Source organism: Podarcis raffonei, chromosome 7 (genome assembly GCF_027172205.1).
Source record: "Podarcis raffonei isolate rPodRaf1 chromosome 7, rPodRaf1.pri, whole genome shotgun sequence".
In the NCBI taxonomy this organism is placed as follows: Eukaryota; Metazoa; Chordata; class Lepidosauria; order Squamata; family Lacertidae; genus Podarcis; species Podarcis raffonei.
This window is the reverse complement of record NC_070608.1, coordinates 87,826,384-87,847,409: the sequence shown is the minus strand read 5'-3', so window position 1 is coordinate 87,847,409 and position 21,026 is coordinate 87,826,384. Positions and strand designations below refer to the sequence as shown.

At 41.6% G+C, this 21,026-nt stretch overlaps 1 protein-coding gene across 10 annotated transcripts in view; it reads left to right on the top strand.

The window, feature by feature from the left end:
• Nucleotides 1-18,523, top strand: part of ANKHD1 (ankyrin repeat and KH domain containing 1) — an 88,756-nt gene extending 70,233 nt beyond the window's left edge. For 3 of the 10 annotated variants that reach the window (XM_053397462.1, XM_053397458.1, XM_053397468.1), the window contains 10 exons: nucleotides 484-940; nucleotides 4,062-4,208; nucleotides 7,133-7,243; nucleotides 8,075-8,224; nucleotides 8,333-9,945; nucleotides 12,116-12,325; nucleotides 13,745-13,996; nucleotides 15,487-15,662; nucleotides 17,528-17,692; nucleotides 18,004-18,523. In XM_053397462.1, coding sequence (XP_053253437.1) covers nucleotides 484-940; nucleotides 4,062-4,208; nucleotides 7,133-7,243; nucleotides 8,075-8,224; nucleotides 8,333-9,945; nucleotides 12,116-12,325; nucleotides 13,745-13,996; nucleotides 15,487-15,662; nucleotides 17,528-17,692; nucleotides 18,004-18,063 — 3,341 coding nt within the window. In that variant the 3' untranslated portion in view covers nucleotides 18,064-18,523. The remainder of the gene's footprint in view (nucleotides 1-483; nucleotides 941-4,061; nucleotides 4,209-7,132; nucleotides 7,244-8,074; nucleotides 8,225-8,332; nucleotides 9,946-12,115; nucleotides 12,326-13,744; nucleotides 13,997-15,486; nucleotides 15,663-17,527; nucleotides 17,693-18,003) is intronic. The other 7 variants (XM_053397465.1, XM_053397461.1, XM_053397460.1 and 4 more) reach the window with 7 other exon arrangements.
• Nucleotides 18,524-21,026: the final 2,503 nt, after the last annotated feature.

Sequence of the window (21,026 nt, the reverse complement as noted above, 5' to 3'; positions counted from 1 at the left end):
CAAAAATGGGACTCAAGTTGTACTGTCACTTTTTCACTCCCTTGTTAGTAACTCAGCCAAAGCCACCTCTTCCCTAAAGCTTTTGAAATCACCTTCGAATCTCGTCCCTCTGAAATGAAGCTTTGCATGTTAATATTGTCCAATTTCAGACCATCTGAGTTCTTGCTACCCTGTAAAGTACCTTATACATTGATGCTATATAGTTCTATATGATACATACAGAAGAAAATCAACAAACAGTTCCTAGAATAGCAGATTTCAAAAGAAGTGCTTTTTTAATTCATCCGTTGTGATTTAAACAGCTAGTAAAGCATTTAAAAAATAGATTTAAAACCAGAATGCTAAAAGTCTGGTCTAACCTGCAGAAAAACTCTGCCTTTGATGTCATGGTACAAGTCACTACCATTCTGATACAGTTTTTTTTGGGGGGGGGCACTGTTCCCATCATTAAGTTTTATTTTTTTAAAATGTGTTTTGTTTCAGTTGATCAAGAAGTTCCTTTAGAGCCTCCCAGTGCAACCACTACAACTACTATTGGAATATCTGCAACATCAACTACTTTCACAAATGCTTTTGGAAAGAAGAGGGCCAATGTGGTAACAACTCCCAGCACAAATAGAAAGAATAAGAAGAATAAAACAAAAGACACTCCTCAAAATGTGCAGATAATTTTGCCAGACCAGCATATAACTCTAGCACAGCAAAAAGCAGATAAAAATAAAATCAACGGAGAGCCAAGAGGCGGTAGTGCTGGTGGGAATAGTGATTCTGACAACTTAGACAGCACAGATTGCAATAGTGAGAGCAGCAGCGGTGGTAAAAGCCAGGAACTAAACTTCACTATGGACACACACTCTTCAGGCGAGAGACGATATGCCTCAGTACTGCTCCCTTCTCAGGAAGACAAGACTAACACCTCAGTTTCCAAAGTGCAAACCAGGTGAGTCACAAGTTATATCTCCATTACTGAAGCTTTTAATGAGTCTCTTTAATGCTAGCTTGATGCTGAATTGTTTCTGAATGCACATGTTTTGGACCTTGGGCTTCAAGGTTGGGGGATTAGAGGCTTTAAATTACCTTATAGATCCCCAAATTAGATGTTACTAAGGAGATGAGCTCTCCTTGGTAACCTCTAATTCATCCCTCCTGATCAAAAACAAAGCAAAGCAATTAAAAACAACAGCTGCACGTTAATCCTCCAGGACAACAGTAACAGCAAATGATATCATCTAGTTTTGCCAGGATGTAACTTTGAAGACAGGGTTGGGCAGCAGGTTCTCTGACCTCGTGGTGAAGGTGGGTGTAACAGATGCTGCTTGCTCTGCACATGAGCACCTGTGTGCTCCTCTTAGCAGTTGTCATCCTCCTGCATCAAAGGTTTCCTGTTGGTGGGAGCAGTGACCATTAGCATGCAAGTCTGTTGCTTAGCCAAGGCTAATGGTTCCCAATTCCCCATAATCTAGAGCAGGGGTGCCTAACGTGATGCACAAGGCCATTTCCCCTCGCTGCACCCACCTGTCCCATCCATACCTGACATGACTGCAAAGGAACTATTGGGAATATTAGGGTGCATTTTATACAGTGGTACCTCAGGTTACATACGCTTCAGGTTACAGACTCCGCTAACCCATAAATAGTGCTTCAGGTTAAGAACTTTGCTTCAGGATGAGAACAGAAATTGTGCTCCGGCGGCGTGGCAGCAGCAGGAGGCCCCGTTAGCTAAAGTGGTGCTTCAGGTTAAGAACAGTTTCAGGTTAAGAACGGACCTCCGGAACGAATTAAGTACTTAACCCGAGGTACCACTGTATTGTCCCTGTGCAAGCAAGGCTTGCATTCGGAACCTTCTAAAATTTAGCACTGAATGCAAGGCCCACTGGAATTTACTGCTTGATAAGGAACAGTGGGAAGCTCCCTTTAATGCTCCTGGTCATGCCTTTGCAGTTGTGGGTTTTCCTGTCCCCACAGTTGATGTCATGTGTGGGCATGTGGGTGTGGTTACAGGGAAACAGCCTTGTGGGCCTAATTAAGACCCTTTAAAAGTTTCCCATGCTTGTTTTAGAGAGATCCTGTGAATACATGTTGGCTACAGACCTACGCTTCATGATTAGCTACCATATTTTTCGCCCTATAGGACGCACCGGCCCATAGGATGCACCTAGTTTTTTGGGGGGGAAATAAAGGGGGGAAATTTATCCCCCCCCCAAGCCTGCAGGGCTCCCTAGGCTGCGGATGTCTGCCCGAAGCGCGGGGCGCTCTGCTTCAGCGCGCTCTGGGCAAGCAGGCTGCTATCCGCAGCTTAGGGAGCCCTGCGGGAACTCCCGCGGGCTCCCCAGGCTTGCTGATAGCTTCCTGAAGCCTGGAGAGCGAGAGGGGTCGGTGCTTCGGCGAAAGCCTGCATTTGCCCCATAGGATGCACACAGATTTCCCCTTCATTTTTGGAGGGGGAAAAGTGCGCCCTATAGGGCGAAAAATACGGTAGTTCTGTATTATTTAAAAGATTCGTACCTCACATTTCTTATAAATAGTACAAGGTACCTAAGAACATCACTATTAAAATAACAAAACATCAAGTTTTTACAAGATCTAAGCAGAGTGGCTGGGGAAACCCAGCCAGATAGGCGGGGTATAAATTGTTGTTGTTGTTGTTGTTGTTGTTATATAGCATAAAAAGATAAAACAAATCTTTAAAAGCAACAACAGAAGATGAAACAATTACAACTGACATATCTAAGTAGCTCAAAATCAGCCAGCTACTAAAACCAGATGTTATAGTCCAAAGTCAAGTCTTTTTTAAAAAAAATCTTTGGCATTCACTATCGTTTTTAGTGGTAGGAGCATGACAAACTTGTCTCAGAGGTGAGCACCAGGGCCTTGGTACAGCTATGGAGAAGGTCCTTTTCATGGTCACAGCCAGATGGATTTCAGTTATAGTTGCAATATATACCAGTTTTGGTCTGCCCAGGCACACACAGGTTCTTCCTCTGCATCATTCAAACCTTCTAGAACTAAACCTAGATACTTCTGGTGTAAAAGATCTGCTCTTTGACTATAGTGCTTATGGCCTATGGGGTGAATTCTACATTTTTCTGTTCAGTTCTCTTTTCAGCCACCATTTTATCATTAGGGAGAATTTCTTCTTTGTCTTTCATCCAAGTGACATCTTCAGAATTTTCTAATTGGGTCTCTTCACATACCATGTAACATGAACTGGCCCAATACCAAGTACCAGGTGGTTTTTGAGTACATTCTAGTCACAGCCTTTACATGGTGCTCCATATGTATTGTTCTACCTGGCCCCAGTTGTCAACTTAAGCTGAGTGGACACTTCAGATGTGGGCTATCCTTATCCTTGTTCATATGAAGATACCTGCATCCAGTATCTCAATAACTAGCTTACCAATCTCCTATGTTTGTGCCCCCACAAAAAAAAACACAAAGCTGAGGTTGCTTATCTGAAATTGATGTTTCCCACATAGTATCTGTGCATCCACACAGTTGGTCTTCCTTGTTGTAGGTAGCTGTATAACTATGATACTTAAGTGCCAAGCAGGAAGTTGTGGTACATTTACACTACACTTGGGCAGATCATTCGTGCCAAAAGTTAGTTTTAAATTCAAAAAGTTCTGAACAATGCTGTGCACAGGTTCAGAACCTTTAAGCGTATCTGCATAATTACCACTCATAAGAACACCAGCTTCAGGTAAGCAGGCTGTTCAACAGTCCCCCATCCCCTTTGTACATAATTAATGCAGCTGTTGCCACTAACAATTTACGCTGCCATTAAGTGTTATCAAAAGTTATTAATCTTTTATCAAAATAAGTGCCCCCCTACATAGTCATTAGCGCTGATCTGTTGATAGAGCTTCCTGTATAAGGACAAATGTTCCATATTCTGTGCTCACCTGAACTCATCTGGAAATAGGATTATGCTGCCTGACTACTTGGAGGGCCTTATTGATAACAATTTGTATCATTGACTTACATGGAATTCAGTAATTGGAATTGAGGTTTAAATCGTTTGGTGGCAGGCAATCTATAATCAAACTTATCTTTGTTTTTAGACTTGAAGGTGAAGCTAATCCAAACTCCTTAACAACAAGTTATAAATCTGTGTCCCTGCCTCTGACGTCTCCGAACATAAAGTTGAATCTGACTAGTCCAAAAAGAGGGCAAAAAAGAGAAGAAGGCTGGAAAGAAGTAGTGAGAAGGTAAGTTGTTTTCATGCAGTTTCATGAATGGCATCTGACCAGTTTAAGCATGATTGGTAATTTGGTCAGTTTTGAATTGGGGGTGACAGTATACAAATGGTAGTGGATACATGTGTCAGATTTTTTTAAAAAGCACTTGGCATTTGCTAACTTTAACATACATTATAAGTCTTAAATGCTGTGGAGTTGAGGAGCAAACATTAGGGTCACATGCTCTCTCCTATCACACAAACTTAAGTGTTAAATAGCATCACATAAGCAGCGCCTACTCATGGATCCTAGTTCACAGTGAAGGTTCTGCACGTGGAGGCGGGGAGTTGAGCCTGAGGTTTGTGTATGCACCCCATTATGTAAAGCTGAGATGCTGGGTGTCTGGGAAGCAGACTGTCAATTCTCTTGTAAGAGCCCTGTTGTTGTTGTTAAGTTTGTAAGGCTCGAGGATGCAGACAAGGTGCTTGGATTAGTCAGGGCGACCACTTATGCTGCTCTGGAGCCTCGTGGCTGATAAAAAACTAGCAGTGAGGAGACAGCTGGCTGGGTCAGGCAGGTGATTCATGCCTTCTTACGAGAGGGGTTGGTCCCTGCCTGCTTGAAGGAGACAGTGGTAAAACTACTCCCGTTCTTGGGCAAGGTTCTAGAGTGGATATTCATGCACCAGATTCAGGCGCTCTTGGTGGAAACTGAATTCCTAGATCCATTTCAATTGGGTTTTTTTGGGTTTTTGCCTGGTTTTGGCACAGAAACTGTTCTGGTCACTCTGTATGTTGACCTTTGCTGGGAGAGAGACAGGAGAAATATGTCCTTGTTTATTCTTCTTAACCTCTTAGCAACTTTCAATACCATCGACTTCTGGAGCAGTTGTCTGCGTTGAGGGTAGATGGCACCACTTTGCAGTGGTTCCAGTCCTACTTGGATGGTGGTTCTCAGAGGGTGATGCTTGGGGAGTGCTCTGCAGCCTCATGGAACCATCAATGTGGAGTTCCTCAGGGCTCGATTTTATCCCTTCTGCTGTTTACATGAAACCGCTGAGTGGGGTCATTTGGAATTTTGGAGTACGTTGTCAGCAATATGCTGATGACACAGCTCTACATCACCTTAACATCTGCAGGTGAGGCAGTGGGTGTGCTGGACCGTTTTCTTGCCTCAGTAATGGACCGGATGAGAGCCAACAAGCTGAAGCTAAGTCCAGATAAGACTAAGGCACTGGTCTGGATGGATGGGAGGTTGCCTGCTCTTGATGGGGTTATGCTGCCTCTGAAGGAGCAGGTGAGCAGCTTGGGGTACTCCTGGATCCTTTGCTGTCGCTAGAGCCTCAGGTGGCCTCAGTGGTGCTGATTGCCTTCCATCCGCTTCGGCTGGTGGCCCAGCTGTGCCCCTGTCTGGACAGGGATAGCCTAACTTCTGTTGTCTGTGCTCTGGAAACCTCTAGGTTGGAATACTAAAATGTGTTATACGTAGGGCTGCCTCTAAAGACAGTTCAGAAACTTCAGCTGGTGCAGAATTTGGCAGCCAGGTTGCTTACAGGTGCAAGACAGTTTGAGCATATACTGATCCTGGCCGGACTACACTGGCTGCCAATCAGCTTCCAGACCCAATGCAGAGTGCTGGTTTTGACCTATAAAGCCTTAAGCAGCTCAGGACTGCAATACCTCAAGGACCAACTCACCTCATATAAACCAACCCAGAGCCTGCAATCGTCATCTGAGCCCTTCTTTGTGTGCCTCCTCCATGAGAAGTCTAGAGGGTGGCAACACAAGAGTGGGCTTTTCCGCAGTGGCTCCCCATTTGTAGAAGTCTCTCCCCAGAGAGGTCCATCTGGCGCCTTCATTATATATCTTTAGGCACCAGGCAAAAACATTCCTCTTCAACCAGGCCTTTGGCTGATTGATATTCTACACATAGCTGTCAACGTTTCCCTTTTTAAAAAAAGGGAAATTCCTTTATTCCGAATAGGGTTCCTCGCAAGAAAAGGGAAAAGTTGATAGCTATGATTCTAGTTTTTTAAATGTGTTTGTGAGAGGAGGGTTTTTTGTTTTAACTACTTACTTTGTTCTTCTATCTTGTATTTTTATCTTGTGAACTGCCTTGAGATGAAGGGCAGTATATAGATTTAATAAATAAATTATTATTTTAATTAAATTTCTGTACTACCCTTCATCCGAGGAGCACAGGCCTATTTACAATATAAAAAGTACACTTAATAGAGGCAAACAATACAGAGCTTTTAGAAGCCGTGTGAACTGCTTTTCAGTACAGGAAACTTTGACATTTTAAATCTGAGCCGTTAATATGAAGCCATATACTTTTCCATATGTAACAGTTCTGATGTAACTTTTTTCTTGGCTGCTGATGCATTTGTAAACATATTAACAATAGTGAATCTTGTAGAAATATGTATGCTTCCAAAGCCTTCCCTCTCTGTCAAGAAACTATTTTAAAAAGAGATATTTTGCTATCCTAACAGAGCTATAGATTCTGCCCTGTCTGGAGCACAGTGATTCTAATGAAGTACTCAATCCTGTTGAAATGGGGAGGACAATAAGCCATTAACTGCTCAAGCGATTTCAATAGGCCTTAAATGGGCTGCCATCTAAATTATGCACAATTTCAGGTTTCATATGCCTATCACACCAGTTTCTTAAGATTTTTAGTCTTGACTAATTAGGGTATAATTAGAACATGTTTTGGAAGTGCCTACGATAGTTCCATATGTGTAGAGCTGAGTAGATCTGGGACCTGCTAATATCTGGCTTGGAGGTCCCTTGGGTTTCCACAGAGATCGATAATATATATGTAACAAATAAAACAGGGAGAATGAGAGAACGTTTTCTTGTCTGGACCTGAGCTTGAAAATGTATGACTCGGAACTCTTTTCATCTCTTGCCTAGAAAACTAATGAAAATTGTATTTTCTATCCTTGACAGGCAAGTAGGCAGAGTTTTAAAGGACCCTTCCCCTAGCAACACTCTGCAGTCAACGCCAATTGAACAGTTTCAGCTGCAGAGAGGTGGACGCTGTCTTTCAGGAGCAAAAAGGTACTTTGGTGGCATTCAAAAGTTCTGCATTGGAATTGAAGAGGATTTATGAATAGGCTGTAGATGAGGCTGTGGGTGGAATCAGTGAGGGTTTAGAACTTCAGGGAGTATGGATTACAGGGGTTTATGTATCACTTTCGGAACTGAGCTGAAGAGAGGAAGAAAATAGAATCCATGTGAGGAAGTGTTGGGGAAAGGGCTTTTAAACTTCTATGGCTGCTGGAATTGTTGGAGGGAATGTCATTTTTTAAAATAACTAAAGGAAAAGATAGTGAGTCAACAAGTACAAGATATATAATAACAGGGATTTTTAAAAAACAACGAAAACCTTTCCATGCCTTTCACCACACATGGAGCTTCTTCATTAGTGTTTTCAGAGCTGTAGGGTAAAATATGTGGTATATCTCCAGTTCTAAAGCATGCATAGCAGTTAAAAGGCATAGTGACCATTCAGTTTGTCAGTAGTACACATATTCTCAAGGGGGGCTTTTTAAAAGTTTGTCAGTTAATGTGTGAATTACAGTAGCATTATCTTAAGAGCTATTAGCCTAAGTTAAACAAAAAATCACATGCCCAGAACACACATCTAACAAGCCCAGAATATCCGCAAGAATATCACTTAACTATCCTGAGATGCCTGTCTAGTTATCAAAATGGCATACTATAATATTTGGTTAAAGGTAAAGGACTCCTGAACAGTTAAGTCCAGTCAGAGGCGACTATGGGGTGCAGCTCTCATCTCGCTTTTCAGGCCAAGTATATAATACTACCTAAATCTCTTAAACTTAAAAGCAGGAAGCCCTCAAAACATTTATAATTTTTGTCATTTAGGTCAAAAAAGCTCTCTGTCCCAGCATCCGTTGTTTCTCGAATAATGGGAAGAGGTGGGTGCAACATCACAGCAATCCAGGATGTCACTGGTGCTCATATTGATGTGGACAAACAAAAAGATAAAAATGGAGAGAGAATGATCACAATAAGGTAGAGTGCCTAAAATCTAATGTTTAAAGCTCATGTTTTTCAAATGGATTTAAGTTGTACTGAACTGAGGCTTGTGTTCTAAAGAGGATCCTGCCTTCTCTATTTCAGGGGTGGAACAGAATCAACAAGATATGCAGTACAACTTATTAATGCCCTTATTCAAGATCCTGCCAAGGAACTGGAAGATTTAATTCCTAAAACTCATATAAGAACACCTGCTTCCAGCACCAAGTCAGTCCATACAAATTTTTCATCTGGCGTCAGTACTGCTTCAGCATCAAACAAAAACTCATTTCCCCTTGGAGCTCCATCTCTTGTCACCTCTCAGTCATCAACGCTGTCTACCTTCCAGTCTGCTAACAAATTAAGCAAGAATGTCCCTGCAAACGTGCGCTCTTCTTTTCCAGTCTCTCTTCCCTTAGCTTACTCCCACCCTCACTTTGCCATATTGGCTGCCCAAACTATGCAACAAATTCGTCACCCTCGCTTACCGATGGCCCAATTTGGAGGAACATTTTCAACCTCTCCAAACACCTGGGGACCATTCCCAGTGAGGCCAGTTAACCCAGGCAGCACAAATAGCTCTCCAAAGCATAACAGTTCAAGTCGCGTAGTTAACCAGAACGGCAATATTTTGCAGCCTGAATCCACGGGTTTAGCTCCCACTTGTCCTGGTACTGTCTCTTCAGTAGTTGCATCCTCCCAGCCACTCTGTGTTACAAGTAACCGGACTCCATCATCGGTCAGGAAACAGTTGTTCGCTTGCGTTCCTAAAACAAGTACCATGACGACAGCGATCTCAACTGTGACAACTACATGTAGCACACTGCCTTCAGCTTCTCCTGCACCTGAAAACACGGGGCATGTTCCCACTACATTTCTACCCGCTAGTGTTCCACAGGCACAGCAGTCTGCACTTAAAACAGATGCTGTTTCTTCTGCCCCAGTACCCAAAGAAAAGGCATCAACACCAGAACAATCTGTTGGAAACGCATGTGTGCCATCATCGGTTGCTGCTAGCAGCAATATCTCATCTGGCAGCACTTCAGGAGTCATAGAAACGTGCACATCTAGCAGTCCTGCACCTCCAAACAATGCGCAAGATGAAACACTGCCGACCAATATGTCTGACTTAAGTCCTCCCATATCTATGCCTTTCTCTTCCAGTTCAGAACCTACTCCATTAAGCTTAGCGTCACCTAGATCGGTTGCTACGGATAATCAGGACAATGGTACCTTACCTCAGTTAGCTGTACCAGCACCCCGTGTCTCTCACAGAATGCAGCCTAGAAATTCATTTTATTCAATGGTACCAAATGCAAACATACATCAGGAACCTCAGTCCATTTTCGTTACAAATGCAGTACCTTTGACACCTTCGCAAGGGCCACCACCCACAGTTCAGCTGTCATCGCCCATGAACGTTATGAACGGTTCTCAGATGCATATTAACCCAGCAAACAAATCCTTGCCTCCTACATTTGGCCCAGCAACACTCTTCAATCACTTTAGCAGTCTTTTTGATAGCAACCAGGTGCCAGCTAACCAGGGGTGGGGAGACTGCCCACTGTCCACACGAGGAGCAGCAGACCAACCTTACACTGTCCAGTCTACATTTTTGGGTAACTCTGTGATGGGGCACATGGAAAATGTGCATCCTGATAACTCCAAGGCTCCAGGGTTCCGGCCTCCTTCCCAGAGAGTTTCAACTAGTCCTGTAGGTGAGTTGCAATGTTCTGCATGGAAAGGGAGATCATTCTTCATGGCCTCTTGATAGCAATTGAAAAACTTCCCCAAACTTTAAAATTGTTTCTGTGATCCTGAACCAGAGGAATACTGAAAACAAGAATTGTGTTGGGTCTTTGATTATTTTTACCCAGTTGATATTTTCTTCATAATGTGACTTAATATAACCAAGAGATGGGGGAATTGGTGTGACTCTGTAGAATGAACGTTGGCACACAATATTGGTTCAGGTAACTCCTGTGAAATGAGGGGGGAAACAGAACATCCTAAAGAAAAATTCTGGCCCATATAGATGATGGGGACTTTTTGTTTAATCCTTCGCATACCCGCATACCAGTCCCTCCCCTTTCCTGTTTCTGTCTTCCTCTAAGACAAGATAATGTGATTCATTGATAAGTTAGCCTTTTTCTTTACTCCATAACAAAATGGAACCAAAAGTTGCATTTTAGGAAAATGTTTCTCAGCATTCCACCTATTAACGCTTTGCTCTGCTTTTTTTATTTTTGAACTCTTCTTAGAACCATAATGAGATAAAAATAAGTTGCATAATTAAATAGGAAGTGGAAGGATGGCCATTCCCTCTGTTGCTGATTGGTGGTGTTGACCAGTTTTAATTGCAGTCAATACAAGCCACACTCTTTGATTATGTTATGCTTGCACTAAGGTTTTGTATTGTGCTTTATACTTAGCAGATGATATTTCATCTTCAGTCAGCTCTGAGATTTCTCACATTCTCAAACTTGAATTCCAGTAGGGTTCAGTTTTAAAATAAACCCCACTCTGAATCTTTGCTGATGCGGTTTACAGATATTTATCTTTGACACATTGATGTAATAACCAATTGCTGAGCACAGGCAGCATTTCTAAGCCTCAGTCCTGATAGTACTAACCTTTACAGAGACCATAATTGGTAAAATAAGATTAAGAAGGATTTTACTCAACTTGCTGCTGTTCATAGTTTAAACCAAGTTCTGCATCACATGGGCACTATATCCTTGTGACCTGTTTATGTGAATGCCATTGTGAGAAAATTATGTGTGTACTAATGGACATAAAGGAGACTTGTGGGATGTTAATTTAGAAGCCTTTCAACCATCCACTATGTGGTGGCATTTAAAGAACAAGCAAACCAGAATAGTGACCCTCAGTTATCCCACAGTCATTCTGGGGATGAAGTGAGGTCCTGTAAGAGCTCTTAAAATACACCACGCAGTAGATGCAACAAACCACATAGAGAGAGGTAAAGTGGAAAAGCACCTATATTCAGCCATCTGGGGAGGCGTTCTCACTAGTTTAGAACCTAAATACGCAAGCAAAATAGCTTAATCAACCATGAGAAAATGGTCTTGAGCAGCAGACTATCCCATTATTGGCTTTTGCTGCAAAAGAGGAGCAAAATCTTTTCATTGAGTCTACAGAAGGGATGGGGAACCTGTTCCAGATGTACGGTATTTGAATTTATCTCAGCAAATGTGGCCAGTGGGCAGAGATTATGGGAACTGTAGTCCCAACAACATCAAGTTAACCACTCCTGGTCTGCATCATCTAAAAATGTGGTTTTGAATTGAATTCTACGCTGGTTGTGTTTTCTTCCCTGAAGTTTTGAAAAATGTTTAATGCCTGCATTAGTTTAATGTTTAATAGTTTAATGTGAAATGCTCACATCAAGCCAGGTTGGTATTAGTTTGACTCAGTCTGAAAATATTTGCACTGCAAAACTATATAGGTAACTGCCATTTTGAGATTACTGTATATACTGGGAATTTGACCAGTTTGGCAATAACAAATAATTTCCCCTATCTTGGCTTAACTATTTATGCCAACTCAACTATGCTCAGAACATCTATAAATGTTCTCCTTAATTTTAGGTAGGATTGTGAAAAGCAGTTCATGCTAGAAGCAAGTAATATTTAAAACACAGGATGTAATTAATTATTATATGGACAGGCTAGAAAAACCCCAAATGTAACCCAGCCCTATTTAATGATAGAAATCAAGATAAATGAGAATCTGTTTATCCTACAAACCTCATCAGATTATGATGGGAGGGTTTCTGTAATTCATAGAATAACTGGGTAACAAGTAGGGTCTTTGGAGTTATTTTCTCAGACATAATCATATTAATTGTAGACTTACCTTCTCTAGATCCATCCAGCAGCTCCTCAAACTCCTCTTCAGCGCCTATGGCTGGTTTTTCAGCAAACATTCAAGGAGCACGGGTTTATCTTCAAGGGCCAGCACCTGTTGGGACCCCCAGCTTTAACAGACAGCATTTTTCACCACACCCTTGGACAAGTGCTACAAATTCATGTAGGAGTTTTGGGGGTCTGTCTAATTCAACTCTTCAGTCTGTTGGTATTGACCTTTTTGCTGGCTGTATGATTCTAACACATAAATTTGTTTTCAGCATTAATTAAAGAAATTGAGGCAATTTTAAAAGATGAAATTACTGAACTGCTTAAAAGGGGCCAAATTAGACATAACATGCAGTCACATGAAGGTTCCCCTTCCTTTTCAGAGAGTTTGAGTAGAAGAATAGATGGAGTGAGGGTTGCTTGACTTTTCCCATCTGGCTTTCCCTACACACAAATCTGTCACAATTACTTTTCTCTCTGTTGGAAGGAAGATAAAGATACCCTTCCCATTTCATTGTTTACCCACTCAGATTTGCAGCTCCCTATGACCACTGCTGGTCTTAAAAACAATTTAAAGGAAACATGCATGCAGTTGCACATTTGCTTTAGTTTAGACCCAATACTTTTAAACTGCCTCTATCTATCCATCTATCTATCTATCTGATCCCAGACAAATTAAGAATATCTGAATGTAAATACGTGATGCTTAAGTCATGTTATAGATTCAGCTAGAGAGTTGGTCTATATAGGATGCTTGCTGAATGAGATCAGCTCTTGATAATTTTGTTTGTTCAGCAGTGATTTGGAGGAGGCTGCAATTATACACCACAAGGAAGCTGCTGGCTGGCTGCCTTTGGGTTATTTCTCCCCTTATCTCTCTCTTTAGTGGCTTATTTATCCTAGACATTGGTGTATGGAGATGGGAAAATCAGTTGAGTGCTTGTTAACAGACCACTACACAGTCCAGTCTGTTTCATAGATCAGTCATGGAGAAAACATCCCCTATAGTTATTTTTAAGCTTAGTAAATAAACTAGAGAGCCATTGGCTCCTGTGTCAGTCAGGGACAAAGAACAATAAACCTGGCAGATAGCTCTGAAGTATAAAAGTTTAAAGAGCCTAGATAACTTAGGCAGGGTGACCCAGCTTTTTGTTGAGGCTGATGATTAGAGACATTTGGGGAAGGGAGGGAGACCCTTTTGGCCGACAAGTCAGATCTTAATCTCCCTGCACTCCATGGGCCACCTTTGGCAGGTGAGCAATCCCAGCCACCTGTCAGAATTGTCCAATAAGAAGTGGTCTGCTTTGCCAATGCATTCCCTGAAGCATGTTCTCAAACAGCTCCTTGATGGATGTACAGTTTTGAAGACATGAGCTAATAATAAACTATATCATGAAGCACCATGTTATAACCTAATTTAAAATGCATTAAAATTCAAAACACAGTTTTCATCTATTTCAAAATACTGATACTATACCAAAAAAAATGTTTTTAGTATTTAAATCCTACTGATTTCAGTAGAAGTGTACTTTTGCTGAAGCATTGAGAATTTCATCTCTAGTGGAAACTTCCTAGAGCAGCAGTTAAGGTAACTCAGCATTTCATGTGTGATAAAGCAAGAGAACTGTTTTTTCATCAGGTGAATCTCCTATTCCATCAGTTTCCTCGGGATCATCCTCGCCCCTTTCAGCTGCTTCTGCACCTTCTTCTCTGGGTCAGCCAAAATCAGGGAGCACAGCACAAGATCGAAAGGTGCCACCGCCTATTGGAACAGAAAGACTTGCTAGGATTCGTCAAGGAGGTTCTGTCACACCTACCCCCTTGGGAACCAACTTTGCAGCTCCTGTTGGACACAGTGGTATCTGGTCATTTGGTGTTAACAATGTTTCAGGTGAGTATCTCAAAGGAAATGATTGTAAGAGTTAAAGAAAACAGTAATTTGCAAATACAGGATAAGGGTTCCCAGCCGTATTATATCAAGCTCTTGAGCTTTTAACTAAATAAATCCTAAAGAGTCCATTGTTTAGACAGAAATTATTTAAACATCTTTAGTACTCTAAACATGTATTCCTGCACATTGTGCTTTTCCTACTTTATGCAAGAGTGGAAATCTTCCATGCAGGAATTTAATAATGCCAGGAGTAGCCCTGAATAGAAGAGTGTTTCTGAGAATAGCCAGGAAGGTGGCTAAAGAAGTGGAGCTGCAAGAAAATAAGTCTATACAGGGATACAGAACTGTTGCATGGCAGAAAGTTCAGAGAAAGGGGAGTGGGAAAAGTGGCTGATAGTGAGCCTTGTGTGAAAGGAATGAAGACACGTGAGTAGAGAGAGCTCCAAAGCGAATCTTCAAGTCAGTGCAATGCTTCCCATGGAGTCAGTGTAGGAAACTGGAAAGGGGTGATTGGTATGGAGGAGACACAATGGTTTAGAAGAGGCATTCAGAGCAATTGAAGAGAGCAGTTAACAGGAAGGAAGATCTTTCGATAAGTAATTTTCAGTAAATTGGATACGGAAGACCATTGAAAGGGCGTATAGAGGCTAGATGAGAACCTGGAGATACCAAAACGGGAGTGGTGCCAGGATATGGGAAGAAAGGGGGGGAATACGTGCCTTTGATGTGCAGTGATCAGACCCCAAATAAGGGAGGTACTGGCAAAAAGGGAACCCTATGATAGCAGCTGGAGTTTTAATTCCTGATTTTTTTACTGCAGCATTTTCTATTTCTGAAGAGGCAGGTCCTTTTGAATTTCAAATAGTAGTTTGTATCTTGGGGAGTAGGTATTGCTGCAGTGAATCAGTAAGTGAAGTTTCAGCTACTACCAAGTAGTTCTGTTGTGCAGATATGTCCTGCTAGCACCATGTTTGGCTTGAGACATTGGCGGGACACTTAAGAGAAGTGACTGAAAGTACAAGAGGATGTTGGTGAGGAGGGAAAGGGACAACTTCCCCTTAAATGGCAGAGCAATTGTTTTGCATGGAGGTAGTCCCAGGTTGAATCCCTGGAATCCCCAGTTAGAAGGATGACACAGAACTATCTACTGCTAGTCACAGATAATACTTGGGCTAGATGGGCAAACATTTTGTTATGATAAAGCAGTTTCTCATGTTCCTAAACCTCAGGCCACAGGAATCTCAGGAGGGTGGCAGATAAACTTTGTTAAAGGACACAGTCATTAATCTTGGAGAATGAGGACTGAGAACTAGTCCTTGGATTTGCCATGGAAAGGTCACTGCCCTTGAAGAGCACTGTGTGTAGAGTTGGGTGGGCTCTTCTTGCAGCAAGAAGGAGCTTTTCTAACTTTTGGGTAATATGAGAGATAAAATTTGATTAATACGAGAGATTTTTCTCATCCCTAAACAAGTGCTTCGTTATCTTTCTAGAAGGCATGTCAGGTTGGTCTCAGCCTGTCATGGGAAATCATCCAGTTCATCAGCAGCTGTCGGACCCTGGCACCTTTTCCCAACATCAGCCGATGGAGAGAGATGACTCTGGAATAGTGGCGCCCTCAAATATTTTCCAGCAGCCTATGCCGAACAGCTTTGTAGATTTCTCTAAAGTACGCTTTCAAAAGTTTCTCTCTCACACTTGCGCACAGTCATACTATGCACAGACCTCCACACAGTTGCTTCAAATCAAACTAAATCATACATCTGTAGAACATTCTTAGAATTTGTATTCTCAATGGAAGCTGTTTATGAACATTGGGGGCTTCTCAGCTTCCAGTCCTTCCAGAATAGCATCACTTCTGTTTGTCTGGGGTGTCTAATAGGCAATTTGTGCTAATTGGGGATAACAGTCTGCATTGCTTGCAGTTTTGTGTATTAATATGTATTGTTTCTCTGCTTGTTCCACTTGCCAACCTTGCCTACCTACCAAACCCCTTCTCCCCCCCCCACCTGGCCATCCCCTCATTCCTTTACACCTCACTCACCCCTTGCCTGTCTCCTTACAGCTCGCCCCAAGTCCCACCCCCTTTTAAAGGTGGGGAGAGATGCTTCAATTTTCTCTGAAGTGTCTTCCTCCCTTCTGTTAAACCTTGGTGCAGCTGTGTTTAGCAAAGAGAGGGAGGTGCTTCACAGAGCAATTTGCTTGCACAGCTGCCTACCTGCTGTTCTGTTGTCACACTGGAGTTGGTGTGCCCAGCTATTGGCAGCCATGCGAACTGCCAAGTGACAACAGCCTTACATTTTGATGTGTATAGGAAAGAAGAGCCTGTTACACAATAATATAGTTAGTATCCGGGATTGTATATGTACTGTGGAGAGGAAGACTTTCCAAACTACTGGTTTATGGGTGGAATTCAACGTGGTGCTCTTCCAATCATTCTGTTTGCACATTCATTCCAGCTTGCCTGATTGAGCAGACCTCCCAACACTGTTCATGAGGTTTTTCCGGGCCCCCTCAAGCCAGTTGTGGGGGGGAGCCCCATTTCCTATGCAGAAGTCCTTGTGCAGGGGGGGGGGGCTGTTAGGTGAATCCCACCCTATTTGTTTATAAATTGTCTAGGAACTGTAGAGGATCAAAAGAACCTTAATAATTAACAGCCATGTTATAATTATACCAAAATTAGCACAAAAACCCAAATGGAAAACCAGCACAATCAGATACAATATATAGCATATAACTATAGCAGCCATTAAATATGTTTAGTACATTAAAGCATCAACCACATCGCAGAGACTTAAAAGCAGATCTTAAAGTCTTGTAGAACAGAAAAATATTAACATGGAATTGAAAAGACGACACAAGACAGGCTTCACTGGGAAGAACATTCTATAATTGGAGTCTACCCAATAGAAATGGCTCTCATGTCTACTCTGAGCTTTAGTTGAGTGTGTACTGATGGGCATTCTGGAGCCCACAGGCACAGTGTTGGTGTCCCCTGCCTTACAGTACAGAAGGTAAATGTGCTGTTAGGCATGAAAGTCTGTTAGGTCTAATGTCCCAATTTACATAATATCTTGTGGGCAGGACCAGATTTATTATGATAGAAGAGGGATTTAATTGGTAAGGAAAGCAGTATAAACATTAATTTGGATGGGAAAATTTGGGAACTGCTCTGGCTTCGGTTGGCTAGAATGTTCACAAATTTTCAACAATATGCTGGTATCAAATAAATGAATTTTATCTCGTTAAGCAGCTTCTAAAAGAAGCAGATAGGTGCTAAAATGTGCTTTTATATTATGTGATGAATGTAAAACTATAATAATGTAGGGTTGACACAGATACATTATTCTAATGTAGAACATGAGTTGATTAGTCTATGCTCGGGAGCCTCTTAGAGGTGGTGTAGAATTCTTACAGATAATATCTGCATAACAGTTGCATTGTACTCATTAGTTACTACAAATGAAATTGCTACTGATCTGTAAACCTGATTCTCTGCTACCATTTTCTGTAAATTGCCATGTCTCTCCTTAGGGCCTTCCAATTTCCATGTATGGAGGCACTATTATACCGTCTCATCCTCAGCTAGCTGATGGACCAGGTGGGCCTCTCTTCAATGGACTTCATACTCCAGATCCAGCATGGAATCCCATGATAAAGGTTGTCCAAAATTCAACAGAATGTACCGATGCTCAGCAGGTGCAGTAATTATTGCTTTTTTGTACTCTTAAATTTTCAAACATCTGCCTTAAATAATATAATTGAATTTTTGTAAGAGTACAAGGAGTGTCTTCATTCTTCCATCCTAATGTTACATTTTCCTTAAATATGTGATTCTGCTCAAAATGGAGTCTTGGTGGGATAGCTGATCATTAAATGTGGATGTTGGGGCCAAGCTTTAGTCAGCTAGAACTTGGTTTTTTGCGCCACTTGATTCTGTAGGTCTTTGTATAGTGGTGTTGGAGCCATACTCTGAAATTAACTATTTTGTGATGTTTCTCCTCCTGTAGATTTGGCCTGGCACCTGGGCACCTCACATTGGAAACATGCACCTCAAATACGTCAACTGATTTAGGAGGGCCTACCTTTTTCTTTCCTTTTCTTTTTTTTAAGCCTTGTTTGGAGAAACATATGACCTTGGAAGAACTTGGGAATTTTTTTAATGTGCCTAACTAAGCAATTTTTCTGCGGGCTATAACAAGAGAAACTTGTTTGCCCATTGTGTAAGAACAAAATGAGTTACCTATTCAACTGATTCTGTTCTCCAGTTAGTTTAGCCATTTTGAACTCAAAATCGGATGAACCTAGTGCTTTTGGCTAAACACTACTGAATGCTACTTGTATGCAGCAGAGAACTAGATGAGTACATGATTTCAACCTTTTAGGGTGATAAATACATGTATAATTGTTTACATACTTAAAAGGAAAAACGTTGAGTAAATTTCATGTCGTATAGTGGCTCTACTTTATGTAGCCTGTATTAATGTGAAATATTTACCTGAATATTCAATAAAAAGATGAACATTATAAGTTTTGTGTAATGATCTTAATGAAATACCAGTTGCAAGATTGTACCGTTGGATTGGTACTGTCAGTACTTAATTTTAAGATCGTTAATAGATTCCCAGCACTTTTAGAAAACTGTTGTACTATATACAACACTGTTTCCAGTACTATTATCTGTTCTGGTATTTGATAGAAAGTCAGAGAAATCTAGAATATTGTTGAATCACTGGACGGCCATGGTAGCTGACTCCTCAGCACTGTAGCCAAGGGTAGCTTTATTCAGCGGACACAGTCTACCAGGTTGTGTTAAACTCAGAAATCTAACACACATGCAAATATATATTTATACTTAAAAATATTTTTAATAAAGATAACAGTATCACAAGCAGAACAAACCAACCTAAGAATCATCAGCAGGTGTTAAGAGTACATATAGCAACACATCAAGCTACTTCACTTAAGTAACAGATTCATATTTAAATACACATTCCATACCAACCTAAGGTATCTACACCCAATATATACCTCAGAACTAAAATTATCTTTAAACATGGGAAATTCTTCTCTGATTTCAACTCTCAAAAATGGACTTGCAGAGTTACGAGATGCTATGCCAAAGCCATGTTTCTTCCTTGGGAAGTAGGTGACTTTACTGTGCTGGTGCCCTAAGTCATATTTCATAGTGATGCTCTAAAACTGGCTGCTTTAATATGAAACCTCAGCATCAGTTAATTAACTTGTCACACAGCCTGTCATATTTCTGGATTTGGAAGAGGTTGCCATGCAGAAGCAGAAATACTAAGTTGTGTTTGGCTGGAGTGCACAGAAGAAAGCTAATTTGTTTCTAACACAACAAGGCTTGCCAGCAGGCAACACACTCGTCTCCTTCACAATGTGGCCCAGTAGTGAAACTAGTTGCTGACTAGGGAAAAGGCAGCTCATCACCTAAATAGTGCAAGGCTGCAGATGATACACTGGTGCACTTAGTCTTTTGGTAACCAAGATGAGTATGATGCAGGACTCTGTGTATAATAATCAAATTTATTGTGGGCAGATACAATCAGTAAGTTCTCCAAATGCTCAGGATGTAGAGAAGAATTGGGAATCTGTAATTCTATGTAGCAGTTCAATTGCCAAGCTCACCCAGTGAGCTTAATACTTGAAAGGTGTTTTGAACTAAGATCTTCCTGTTCAGATCCTACCCCCTAGAGCAGGGTCTGCAACCTTTAAGACAAAAAGGCCCACTTGGACCGAAGAAAAAAAAACTGGGAGCTGCAAAACCATTGCGACATTTAAAACTGGGGAGTGTCGGGGCACACAATGCGCCTCCTCCCCTCGCTAGTATCTGCCCCGGAGCCGCGGCAAAGGTGTAAAAGAGCCACATGCGGCTCCGGAGCCGCGGGTTGCTGACCCCTGCCCTAGAGCATCGGTAGGGAACCTTTTTTGGCCTGGCAGGCCATATATATGTAACTTCCCTACCCCGTGGCCAATGGGCAGAGCCAACCACCTGCCAAAGTTAACCCACAGGAAATACACACGCTAAGCAGTCAGCTGATGGACAGGTAGACATGGTTCAATGGGGTTTTTGTTAATCCAAATACTGCAATATGTAAAGTGAATTGAGAGTAGATTCCCATTTTTAGAAGTGTGATCTCAACTGCCAAATCTGGTCACCTTATGATATCAAAGTTCCAAGATACATCAGTAGCTTTTTGCACATTGTTCCAGCCTGCCTGAACACACAAAATTCCCAGGTGAAGAGTCTTACTATTTTGCAGGGTTTGAATGTTACATTCAACAGGTGTAAATTTTGAGGAAGAGATGTTTATCTGTCCTTTACAAGTGCAAAACACATAAGAAAATAGTAGTTTAGGGTTTTTTAAATCTCCACTGCACCCAAATTCCTGGGTTGTAAGCAAGTCTGGCTTCCTTCATTTCTGGTACACATGACTAGGAATGTAGCCTGTACAAACTCAGCTGGGAGTGTACCCTATGGAACGTATGTTATTAGGACAACTAGCCTCTTGTGGCAGCAAGAGCAGCACATTTCCTCCCTTTGTGAGAGTTTTGTTAAAGAGTGATTAAATGGAGGACATGGATGTTTATAACCAGCCTTAGGAGCAAGATTTTGACACACACTTCTCATTTTCAGTGCTGTACCATGTGCATTTGTTAGTGTCTGTTTGGTTGCATCATTCTGATAGTCTGTCCAAGTTGTGTTTGTCTAGCAGCTTGTCTAGCACCACCTAGGGGTGGCGGAGGGAATTCCACTACAATGCTATGCTGTTAGTGAATCTTTATGGTATCAAGAAGAAAAAAACAATCCTTAAAGCTAACAGTGAAAAAATGGTTTGGTACAAATTGCAAAATGACCTTAATCAAGGGCTTTCACCTCAGTCTTTTATAACCAACAATCCACTGCTAATGGATAAATCTCCACACCATACATAATTTTATAAAACACTATCCTGTGCTACAAACATAGCCTTTCCTAGTAGGAAAGGTACGCCAGGTCCCCATTCATTTT